Below are 12728 nucleotides of genomic sequence, written 5' to 3' on the forward strand. Positions count from 1 at the left end.
TTCTTCTTTCAGAAATAAAGACAACAAAAGGAGAAAAACATGGAAGGGACTTGAAAAGTTTTTATGATTTGGAAGGAAAATGTTAACAGGTTTTCTGATCATTCAACAAACGGTTCCACTAGGAGAGAAAACACTTCTCAAATCCAACACTGGAGCATAATTACTGATTGGTCTTCAGTGCTTTTCAACAGGCAAAAGGGTGTAAAGCCTACGCCTCCTTGATGACCCTTCTGCTTGTGCACAAACAGAAGGAGGAAAGAACCAAAGGAGGGATGGGGGGATGGGGAAAGGGGGAGAGGGAAGGAGGAAGGAAGGAAGGAAGTAAACAGTCTGAGTACAGGTTCTGACTCTGATTTTACCTTCAAAGACTGTGAACAAAGAGACTGTGAACAAATTATTTTAATATTAACATTAGTTAGTAGAGAGTTTCTCAAAGATGACTATGTAAATCATTGTTAGCTCTCTGATAGGCTATAATAAAAAAAAGGTCTGGGATGGGGGAAATGATTCTGCAATTAAATATTTGGGAAACAATGCCCTGTCTCCTCCATTTGAGAGATTCACAGTGCTTTTATACTTATTTAAGGTTCTGAGAATCCTGCAGTAAAGAAATTTGCTCTACTTTATCTGAGAGGTTGCCAGATTTATTTGGCTAAGAGTCTTCTAGGCATATTCCATTTATTAACCATCATTTAGAACACTGGTTCCATGGAATACAAATATGAAAATGCTCAGTGATATTTCTTCACTGACACTTGTCTTCTTTTGCTTATATTATGGCACAGATTCATGAACAAAGTAAACCAGCATTTTAAAAATTATTACATAAACAGCAACTAACAGAAAATTTTAATCACCTAACATTCCACCACCTTAACAAATTAGCTGTTTGCATTTTTTTTCAGTCATTTCCTATCTCAGTCATTTCTCTTTCAGCATTATCTCCTTTTGTGCATTAGAACTCAAAGTACAGCCAGTCCATTAGACATTCCACAAAGCTTAAGGCTGCAATGTTGGACCTTTCTCCCTCAGGTCCTTATCTAATTCTCACCCTCTGCTTTGAACAAAGAAAGGTTTTGGCTGAGAAAGACAAATGGAGAAAGCACCCCAGGCTTTGGAATTTTTGATAATGTTGCCGAGATTTGGCTGAAAAAGTAAGGAAATAAAAATGTTCATAAAGAATAAAACTCAGATAGCTCTAGCTCCTTCCCAGGTTCTTAAATATGTCCAACCTGAACTGGTTTTGTTCATTTATTTATTCACTTAACCATGTCTGCTGCAATCCTATCCACTCTTGCCTATTGTCTCAGTTCATTTATCTTGGGTGAAAGACTTCAGTCTTGGCCTAAATCTCACAAACTATATACTCACTTTGATAGATCTGAAGGGAAAAACTCACACATATGTGACCATACAGTGAGTTATTGGATCTGTTCCCAGGATGTGTTTACTCTTGTCTGTGTGATAGATTAGGTGTGATTTTCTTTCTTAAACAGCTGAGTGCAATTAAGAGGTCTCTGATGATGACCTTAGTTATAGCGCAGGTAGAGAAAAAACCTTATATATAAATCCTACCACCCTGCAAGGCACTTATCTGCTAGAGAGAGCAGAGAGGGTCCTTCTCCATGGCTTCCAGTGTGCCAGGACTTCCCAAGGATAGTAAAAGTGCATTCCACTGATGACATTGAATGGGGTGGATTATGTACTGCTTTGTCTATCATCACACAGCTTCTTTCAACAACTTCCTGAGTTTTGAGATAAAAGTCATCTAAGCATTCCATCAGGTTAACTATAACTCGGGGCAGCACTTTGGTTACAAAAAAAAGGCCAGGACCTTAGGTTTAGGGTGAAATGAAGATAGTGGATGAGGTCCTGATGGCTACAAAAAGAAACTGTAGAAATGTATACCTCCAGCCTCTTCCCAGAGGAGGCTATCCCTGGACGTCCAACTGTCATCCCAAATTCAGCTTGTACAAAATCAAACACATCACCTTCCTCACTGCCTTTCAAACCTACTCCTGCACTTGGTAAATATTAGTCCTAACCCTCATATTTCCTTACCCAGAAACCTAGAAACCATCTATCTGTTCTAGTTTGCTAGCTGCTGGAACACAATATACCAGAAATGGAATGGCTTTTAAAAAGGGGAATTTAATAAGTTGCTAATTTACAGTTCTAAGGCCAAGAAATTGTCCCAATTAAAGTAAGTCTATAGAAATGTCCAATCTAAGGCATCCAGTGAAAGACACCTTGGTTCAAGAAGGCCGATGAAGTTCAGAGTTTCTCTCTCAAGTGGAAGGGCACATGGTGAACACAGCATCATCTGCTAGCTTTCTCTCCTGGTTTCCTGTTTCATGAAGCTCCCCGGGAGGCATGTTCCTTCTTCATCTCCAAAGGTTGCTGGCTGGTAGACTCAGCATCTTGTGGCTATGTCATTCTGCTCTGCTCTCTCTGAATCTCTCTCATTTTCCAAAATGTTTCCTCTTTTATAGGACTCCCAAAACTTATCAAGATCTGGCCAAATGGGTGGAGGAGGCATGTCATCACCTAATTCAGCTTAACAACCACTCTTGATTAAATCACATCTCCAGGGAGATTATCTGATTACAGCTTCAAACATACGGTATTGAATAGGGATTATTCTGCCTTTACAAAATGGGGTTTAGATTAAAACATGGCTTTTCTAGAGGACATATATCCTTTCAAACCAGCACACCATCCATGAAGTTCCTTTTCCCTAAACCCCACACCTGAGAGACTGCCAAGTTCTGTTACCTTTATTAGGCTGATTCACATGAAATTGCCACTATTTGACCACTTTGGCCCATAAAGCAACAATTTCATATGGGCCAACCTAATATTTCACTAATACTTAATGAAGCCATACCCCCTTCTCTTCATTCCTCTGGCAATTTTCTCACCAACGGCCTTTATTGCTTATCTGGATTCCTGCAACTCTCTTCTAAAGATCTTTCTGTCTCCAGCTTTTTTTCCCCCAATCTTCCAACAGATCTTTCTCTTATGAGGAATGAGGAATGTGAGGACAGCTCTCCCCCGCTTAAAAACCTCTCCCTCTCTCTTTCTAAGCCACCTCTCAGGTGAGCCCACTCTCCTCCCTGCTTTGTGGGAAATGACTCCCACGGGTGTAAATCTCCTTGGTAAAGCGGGACAGGAGTCCCAGGGATGAGCCTGGCCCAGGCATCATGGGAATGAGAACGCCTCCTTGACAAAAAGGGGGAAAGAGAAATGAGACAAAATGAAGTTTCCATGGCTGAGAGATTTCAAATAGAGCTGAGAGGTCATTCTGGAGGTTATTCTAATGTAGTATATAGATATCCCTTTTCAGTTTTTGGTGTACTGGAGGAGCTAGAGGGAAATACCTGACACTGTTGAACTGTAATCCAATAGCCTTGATTCCTCAAGATGACTGAATAACTTTTAAGGTGTGAATATGTGAGTGTGAAAACCTTGTGACTGACACTCCCTTTATCCAGTGTATGCACAGGTAAGAAAAAAAAAAAAGACACACACAAAAAAAACAATAGGGGGCATGGGATTTATAGGATCTTTTACTTTTACTTCTATTCTTATTTTTGTTGTTTTTGGAGTAATGAAAATGTTCAAAAATTGACTGTAGGGATGAATGCACAGCTTTAGGATGATACTTTGAACTACTGATCATACACTTTAGATTATTATATTTCAATAAAAAAATATTGCAGAAAAAAACAAAAAAAAACCCAAAAACCCATAGAGGATCCTCACAGCCTTGATGATAACATAAATTCTCTTTTGTGAACATACAAAAATCCTTCATGATCTGGCCCCTACTTAGTTCCTGCTCAGGACTCACAACTCCCAATTTCAGGGCTTGCATTCCACTTAACTGTTTGTTGGCGCCTGAATAAATTATATCCTTTAGACTGTTTTCTTTGCCTGGAATGCCCTGACTTCCGAATCCCCAAACTCCTCTTTCTAATTCTTCCTCACCCTTCAAAGTCATCTCTGTTGGTCCACGTTCCAGAAAGCTTCCACTACCCATTCCACACGCCCCTCCCTACAGTCTGGAGCAGGTTCTCTTCCCACAGGCTCATCTAATATCCTGGGCTGAGTACACATGATCACAGTAATCTCACAGCTCATGCATCCCCTTCATTCACTAAACTATATGTTTCTTGAATGCAAGTACTAGAGCTTATTCATCTTTGCATCCTTAGAGCATAACACAACCCTGGCATGGAGAATGCATTTAATAAATATTTGATGAGTCAATAAGTGCAAGAATGCATTGCAGTGCTACAAAAAGAAGAGAGAGATGGTTCATTGAAAAAGTCAACTTTGGGGTCAATGCATTTTTCTGAAAGATCAACAGTTGAAATTACTGGTCAAATTTTACTGTAACAGACACTGTTACACCAATTTCTACCTAACAAAAGATTTTCAAACTCCAGTCAATATTTACCTTATTTAAAACCATTATTTAACACACCTAATTCTCAGGACAGCCAAGGTTTGTCCCCTCCACCTTATGTTAATGGGACCTGCTCTTCTAGAGCCAGAGACTTCCAGAGTCAATCAGCCATGTCCCATGAGTTTCTAGTCTCATGGATCCCTATTAGCCTTAAAAATTAATGCACCTCCTAATTACCTATTTTACTATTGAAGAGGGCTCTGGACATTGGAGAGATCAGAACTCATTAAAAATTAAATTTTTCCTATCTCCTTGTATACACATTTATTTATAAAATATATTCCTGCATAAAATTTTTAGTGTCCACACAGAGAATAAATTAGGCATAGAAAAACCATTATGAAAGATTAGGTCAGGGCCTATCTTCTAACTGTTCTCCCTCACTATAATCTTTCCTTGCTCCATCCCACCTTCCACATAGCTTGCAGATTTCCTGCCTAAAACCCTGCCTTAGTCAAGTCACAGTCTTATCTAAAACTCTCATGGCCTACTGCCCACAAGATTCAGTCCAAACTTTTTGATCTGGAATTTGGGGTTCTCTATACTCTGGTTCCAGCAACCATTGATCTAATATGGCTTTATGCAAACCTTAACAAAAAGGAACATTCAGCTTGGTTGGAGCACTCATTGGTGGTAGACAGCCCACCCATTTTACCACTCTGGGTGTGTCTTGTGATGGAACCACACCTGGAAAGCCCACCCCACCCCATTTTGTCCTCTGGAATCCTACCTATTCTTCAGGACTTATATTAGGTTCCACCTCCTCCATGATGTCTTCCATATCTTTTACTGTTGCCTTCTATGAACTCCTACAGCCCAATCTATATGTTACACTATTATCCATAAACTGCTTTATACCATTTATTAATGTATAATAATTAATGTGTCTTTGGTTCTTCTCTTTAGCAGCCTGAACAATCTCAGTGTCTTGCTCTCAGTGGGTTCTCAATAAATATGCACTAATATACTTTAAGCATGTCAGGAACCTCTTAGTTCTCATGGTAGCTGCTCCTCCATATCCTACAGTAAAAATCAGCTGGACTTAGGCTGACAAATATAATAACAGTCATCCCTTTCAGCCCCAGATTCCTTTTCAGCAGCAGGCACCAATACCTCCCATCAGCCCACCTGACTATAGCCAGCAGTTCTGGCAATAGGCTCATACCACACAGCTCGGCAGAGTTCCTAATTGGTTTTAAGCCTGGACTTGTTGAACTTCTACTTTCCCTTGCCCCCAAAATGTCTACACAGTTTCTATAAATGGGATTCTGCACTGAATTCCAGCAGTTTCCAGCTACAGCCCTGATCTTGACTGTTCAGTCTTCCTAGGATTTAGACTTGGCCTCCAACCTCTGGTCTTTAGCTGGGGTCATGTACCAAAATGCATGGACTGCCCAGAACCATGGTGACACCACCACCAGCTAGGCTTGGAGCACTGCCATTGTCCTGTTGTGCTCTGCCCACCAGAATGGACAACTAAGACGTCAGTGTCAGCCCAGACTGAATATGCCTGCTGGATACTGTGAACTAGGCAACTAGCCATACCTTCTCCCTGCCCAAAGACAAGCCCTACAGTCAGGTCAACCTCTGTAACAAGCATACAAGATCCCAATTTTCTCACCTTTCCCTTTTGCCCATCAGCATCCCAGCATGTCTCTAAGATAAGCCTATCAGATCTGTTAAAACAGTTGCTACAGGTAAATCTCTGAAAGTTTTCTCCCACAATTTGAAGAAGGTCAGAGAAATATATTAGCCTGTAAATTTCTCTCTCCAGATTGTAAGTTTCTTCAGGGCAGAGGATCATTGTATAATTCATCTTTTTTGGTATTCTGAGCATCTGATCATTAGTAGGCACTCAAAAATGTCTGTTGTATAAATGGATGGATGAGTACAAACACTGTATGGCTCCTTCTTCAATTATTCAAACTCCAGACTGCTTTTCTAATGTATAATTTTTTGAGATGTGAGTTCCAAAATGAGGAAAAATGTCATCTCCTGAGGCAACTGACGTACTTTCTATTATTTTCAGGTCAGGAGCTGATGGCAAAGGTTCTCTACTGCAAAAGGCAAGATATAAGATAAAGAGGGAGACAGTCTTTGGAGTGACTGCTATAAAAATAGGTTTTGTTTTCTTAAGGTGAAGGGTACCTAAATGCATATAGGTACTATTATCATCACTTCAGTCTTCACTAATGTTAGGCTCTAAGTTTTTTCATGAATCTCAGTGTTATTAGAAGCTTCCATTTGAATCCACAAGTATTTATAGGTGCCTTCTAGGAAGTAGTGAAGTGAGTTCTTAGACATAAGAGATGAAATGTCTCCTGACAAAGAGCTCCTAATCTGATACAAGAGCTGGCTTGAAGAACCCCAGCAGCAGTTATTTCTAAATACAAAACAAAAACAAAAAACTTTAGGAGATTTTACTCACCAGAGCAATAGCCCATGAGGTTGAGGAACTGCTCTTCCTTGCAGCTGGTCCTGCAACTTCCACCCACAAGCGTGGCATGAGGGTGACAGGAGGTACAGTCGGATTCTGACTGGCCATTGCACTGCCTGCAGGTGGGGTGGCACTCTAGGTGGAAAAATCAGAACCAGGACTGGAATTAGCAGACTAGCGGGTAAATACATAATGCATTTAATGTAATCTACAAATATGTTTGGACGGACTTTGAACTTTAATCATCTATGGAAGGTGTCTGAGCAAGCTGCATGCCCTTAGACCTCACCGAGAGAGCACATTTCTGCTGTTTATGAGAATTCTGTCCAAGAACAGAACATGCAATCAAGAACCATAAAATTTAAGGAATAGACCACACATTCCACAGGGGCTAGGTGACCATCCTCATCTGCATGAATAAGGAAGTTTGGACCAAAGTCACAAAGCAGAAAAGTGTGGTAAGATCCCCTCCCTACAAGTCTCATGAGACAGAGAGAATGGGACAGGGAGAAAGAAGAAGGAGACATTTTGCTTCTCAGGAATTCCGGGCAGGCAAAGAGAGAATCACATACAGCAAGTGATACCAAAATTTTCACTAGAGTCAGCTACCCAACCATACTTTCCCATCAGGTCATAACCTGAATACCTATTTTAGCAGTTGTACTTAATTATATGGAATGGAAAAAGTTCTCTTTCTGGAACCTATTCTGGGCTGGTTCCAAAATTTTATTCCTCAAACAAGATTAAATCAAATCTATGTTCTCCCCCAGAAAAACCACCAAATTAACAAGAGGTACTACATCTAAAAATACAAGTGAGTCACTTTAAGGTGCAGGCCATAAAGATAAGGATGGCAAGGAATAAAAGAAGTTTGCAACTGCAGCTGCATTTGTGCTGCCAAAGCAGGCAGCAGGAGAAAGTACATGGAAGGAGATTTAAGGATTTCTCTGCCAAGGACGAGTATATCTAAGTGTTTCTGAGTCCAAGAGGAGGGGAGGTGAGGGACTTGGGCTTGGTAGAGCTTTCTGGAACTGATGACAGAGAATTCCCTGCTGGCACAAGCTGGTGGAAAACAAAGGCACAGATTTCAAGTCAAGTCAACTGCCTCTCACTTCTCCTGGCAAGAGGCCAAGAGAAGATAAGACATTATTGAAAAAAAAAAAAGCAAGCAAGCAGGAAAATGAGCTACTGATTAGAACGATAGCACTATCACCCCATTCTACATTCCTGAGGCTCTTAACTTTGAAAATGCCTGTCCAAAAGATATGTGCATTCTCAGAACGATTTCCACCACCCAAGTTTTCCTCCCTGCCAAAATATTTCTAGTGACCTGACTGCCCTGTTGCCGGTGGGACCATCCATCTGCTGATTTCAAGTGGGCAGAGGTACAAACCGAGAGGAGTCAGTGTTATTCAGACTTTACTCCATCCAACAATTTTATACATGTGAAAACCAACTGGACCTAAAGTAAAAGCAGCTAATGATCGAAACAGCTTTCAAACACAATTCTAAAGACAAAGAAATGGAAGACACTGCCCATTGATGAACACGCTGGGGACATAGAGATTTTAAAAGGTACTTAGAAAAAGTAAGAAAATTCCAGAAGAAAATAATATTGATCTTCAGTTGTGTAAATTTGTGTTCCCACAATATCTCCTCTTTGGAAGAGAAATCTAGATAAATCTAACAAGTATTTATTTATTTTGTAAGGATTTAAAAAATCCTGTTTACTGATTCTAGCTCCACCTAATAAGACAAATTCATGACAATGGGCTTTTTCCTATAAACTGGTTTCAACAGCTTATTTTTAGAAATAAAATAGACTCATGCTACAACATGTGTTTTCCCCTGCATATACAGGAAACACAATGCTACAATAGGTGTTTAAATTTTAGTATTTTGTTAATTCCAAAAAAGTCCTGCACTAATCTCAATCAGTAATTTCTAGGATCTCTGTCACTGAAGTATACAGGTGCTCTTAAAAATGTATTGGACTAACATATCAAGAAGGAAATAAATACTTCTTTAAACTTTTGCTTTATTCTGCTGTAGCCAAAGGAAGTGGGGCTGAGGATTGCACAGAATTAACACTAAATGCCAGATCCTATATAAATGCATTAGCACCTGTGGTAGTTTATTTTCAAGATGACCAGGATTAATTTCTTCCCTTTATGTATTCATAAGCCATCCTCCCATTGAGAGTTAGATTCTACTCCTTTACCTCTCACATTTGGGCTGTCCTGCTTTCATCAATAAAATATAGCCGAAGTGAAAGTATAATTTCTGAGATTAGGTCATAACAATTCTTGTAGCTTTTGTTTGTGTCTCTTGGAATATTCACTCTGGGGAATAACGCTAATCTATAAGAAGTCTGACTACCTGAGATTGCCATGCTATAAGGAAACCCAACTAGCAAAAAAAAGAGGCCCCCAAAATTGAGAGATATCTGCCCAACCCATGTCATTGAAGAACCTATTTACAGAACTCTAATAGAGAACTGTACCACTGAGCCCATCAATCTACAAAACTGTGAAAGATAATATATTGTTGTCTTAAGCCACTAATTTTGTGTGGCTGGTTAAGTAAATTCCAGAACAGAACCTAACTGAAAGAGACAAAGTAAAATGCCTCTCTGGCATTTAAGTGTCTCAATTCCCAAATTCCAAGTCCTTCCTTCACTTCTTACATGAAAAGAAATGGAATGGTATGTAGCCATGAGAATTGTTCATTACATGGGAAATTATTCATGACAACGTTTACAAAAGTACTTTTAAAATATATTTCCAATTTTTTTCAACTATGTAACAGTATGCACAAAAGGTAAACAAAAAGAAACACGTCACCAGGTGTGCTGGTTGGAAAGTGTTATGTACTCCCAGAAAAGCCATGTTTCAATCCTGATTCCATCTTGTGGAGGCAAGCCATTTCTTTTACACCTGATTCAATAATGTAAGTTGGAATATTTTGATTAGATTATCTCCATGGGGATGTGATGCACCCAATTGTGGGTGTTAACTTTTGATTAGATGGAGATGTGACTCCACCCATTCCAGGTGGGTTTTGATTAGTTCACTGGAATCTTTTAAAAGAGGAAACATTTTGGAGAAAAGACAGAAATGACAGAAGCCCCAAAGCCAATAGAGCCCAGAGCTGACATAGATGCTGACACTTGGAGACACAGATGTTTAGAGATGGTTGGCATGCAGCAGACATTGTCACGAGATGTTAAGCAAGCCAGAACCTTGAGAGAGCCAAGAAAGCCAAGAGATGAAAGCCAGCCCCGGAGAAGAAAAGTGAGGGGCCCCAGGATCAGAAGCTGAAAGCAACAGAGCCCAGGAAGAAGGGACCAGCAGATGCCAGCCACGTGACTTTCCAGATGACAGAGGTGTATCAGCAACAATGGCCTTTATTTGAGCGAAGGTAGCCTCTTATTGGTGCCTTAATTTGAATACTTTCACTTCCTTAGCACTGTAAATTTGTAATTTATTAAATTCCCCTTTATAAAACCATTCTGGTTCCGGTGTACTATATTCCGGCAGCTTGCAAACTGGACCACCAGATTAAACATTGTTACTTTTGAGAAGTGTGATTTTCAGTGACTCCCCACCCCCAAGCCCCCACTTTAAAATCTCTTTCTGAAGTTTCAAATTCTCTGCAATAAGTGGAGAATTTCCTTTTATAATCAAAAATACAAAATGTGGACTGAGTTCTGGTTCTTATAAGACATAAAGGTCATTATTTATTCTACAAAGGGAAGTTATCTGTTCAGATTATGGTCTTCCAGGCAAAAGAAAAAGAAGACCTAGTTCAGAGTTCACATGGGGAAATATTTTATACTTCAGATATTATACTGTCTAGGGTAAAGCAGATTCTAATTTCTCATTTCATCTATGCTGTCTTATTGGAAGCACAGAATCTTTCTTGTTCCCCTCACTTTTTACCTTTACTTCTGTAAATTCAAGACAAGGATTTATGGTTCCACCCAAGGTTTTAATCAGTGTCTGGCTGAAATTTGAAGACAAAACAGGGGCATAGGGAATATGCCCCAGCATGTTGCATGCTTACCTGTGCAACTCCCTTCCTGATTAAAGTATCCATCTGGGCACCGGGAGAGACACCGCCCATCTAATAGCACCTGGGCAGGCTGGCAGGCTGTGCAGTTTTGGGAGCTCTTTCCTGCACACCCAGAACAGGATTGATGACATTCTGAGAGAAAGATAAAACAGAGGAGTCAATCAGGAAAATCATCCATGGCAAGTATAGTAGCTCTGTCACTCACTTTAACATTCCTGGATGGGAGTAAGTCATGCATTCACTTGGTTTTCCTCAGGGGACACGTTTCGCATACTTCTTTCTAAAGGCAATCTGCAAAGTGAGCATTTGTGTAACACAGGTTAAGTAAGGGGCAAACGCCACAAAACAGAAATAACCATTTGCAGAGTTAGATATTTCTTTTTTTTCCCCAGTTCCCATTCTCAGAGAATGCCAAAAAAAGAACAGAAACTGAAAAAAAAAAGGTCTCTCTCTTTAGAACAGCTCCTAGATCATCAGTAGATGGTAGTTTCACAGTAAAGAGAAGAAGTGGTAGAAGCTTTACATATTCATTCTACAAAGATTTATATGGTGCCTCCTCTATGATGGAGCTTGGACACATAGAGATGAGAAGAATTAGCTGCTCAAACTAGTTGCAACAACAGACATAGAAAAACAAGTAACTGGAAAACAATGAAGAAGAGACAGAGAGCAGCATGGAGAAAGTGGTGCCTCGACGCTCTGTGTGACCTTGAATAAATTACTTAATTTCTCACTGTACCTGCTTTCTCAGCTATAAAATGAGCATATAAACAATGCATACTGCATGTAGTGTTGTGGACACTAATTGGGCCGATGCATGCAAAGTTCTAAGAATAGTGTCAGACACAAAGAATGTGTTTAATAAATCTTAGTTACAATTATTAACATTCCATGGTATGTTCCAAGTACACACAGGTAAAAGGTGAATGGTAGAAGCAAAAAGAAAAAAAATGTTTGCCTACATCAGACCTCGAAGGATAAAGCAGATATGTGTCATTTCCCAAGAGTACCCAGCTATTCTCCTCCAATCATTCATTCATTTTTTTTTTTATTGAGCTTCAAGTAGGTCCAGATGCTGTGCACACACGCAGATGTTCCCATGCATTTCAGGCCTCCTTCCGGCCGAAGGACAAGATCATGTGACTGCAAGGACACCCTCTGAGTCTTCTTTTTGCCTCTTCTGCCTCCTCTACCAAAAACCCAGAAAGGCCAGGAGACATGGAAGAACCAGATGTGACTTTACAGCACTGAGGTTTCACTGTTTCGACCATCTTCCAATAAAGTATGTAATATACGATCTTTGATACATTTGAGGCCAATATCCAACTAGGATGGCTTGGTCCAACATTACTGGTTGTTAAAGTATTGAGCTACTTCCATACAGGTTGGGATATGGCTACTGAATTAGCACTCTACTGCTCCCCTGCAGCCTTGCGCACCCCCCTTAGGACTCTGCCCCACCAATAACTCTGCACCCAAAGGTTTAATTCCTGCACAAGGAGGACCCCAGGCCCCTGCTCCTGAGCTGAAGCCAGTGCACACACTGATTGGGCAGTGTTTTTGCCTTCCTTGTTGACAAATATTGTGGTTATCATCTGTGGATATACTTCAGAGAGTTACACCTGTTCAAAAATTTTTGCTTTGTGAAAAACATGTCCTTGAGCCCCATATTTCTTAATTAATTTGTCTTTTGTTTTTAGATTGTCTTGTTAACAGCTCTATTAACACAAGTCACAGTTAGGGAGT

General features: G+C 40.1%; 1 protein-coding gene across 2 annotated transcripts in view; it reads right to left on the minus strand.

Annotated features, from left to right (window-relative positions):
* Window positions 1-12728, minus strand: part of FRAS1 (Fraser extracellular matrix complex subunit 1) — a 500829-nt gene that overhangs the window by 192266 nt on the left and 295835 nt on the right. For both annotated transcript variants that reach the window (XM_077143064.1, XM_077143062.1), the window contains 2 exons: window positions 10974-11114; window positions 6900-7043 (listed from right to left, as the gene is read on the minus strand). In XM_077143064.1, coding sequence (XP_076999179.1) covers window positions 6900-7043; window positions 10974-11114 — 285 coding nt within the window. The remainder of the gene's footprint in view (window positions 1-6899; window positions 7044-10973; window positions 11115-12728) is intronic.

The sequence above is a fragment of the Tamandua tetradactyla genome, chromosome 24 (genome assembly GCF_023851605.1).
Source record: "Tamandua tetradactyla isolate mTamTet1 chromosome 24, mTamTet1.pri, whole genome shotgun sequence".
Taxonomy (NCBI): domain Eukaryota; kingdom Metazoa; phylum Chordata; class Mammalia; order Pilosa; family Myrmecophagidae; genus Tamandua; species Tamandua tetradactyla.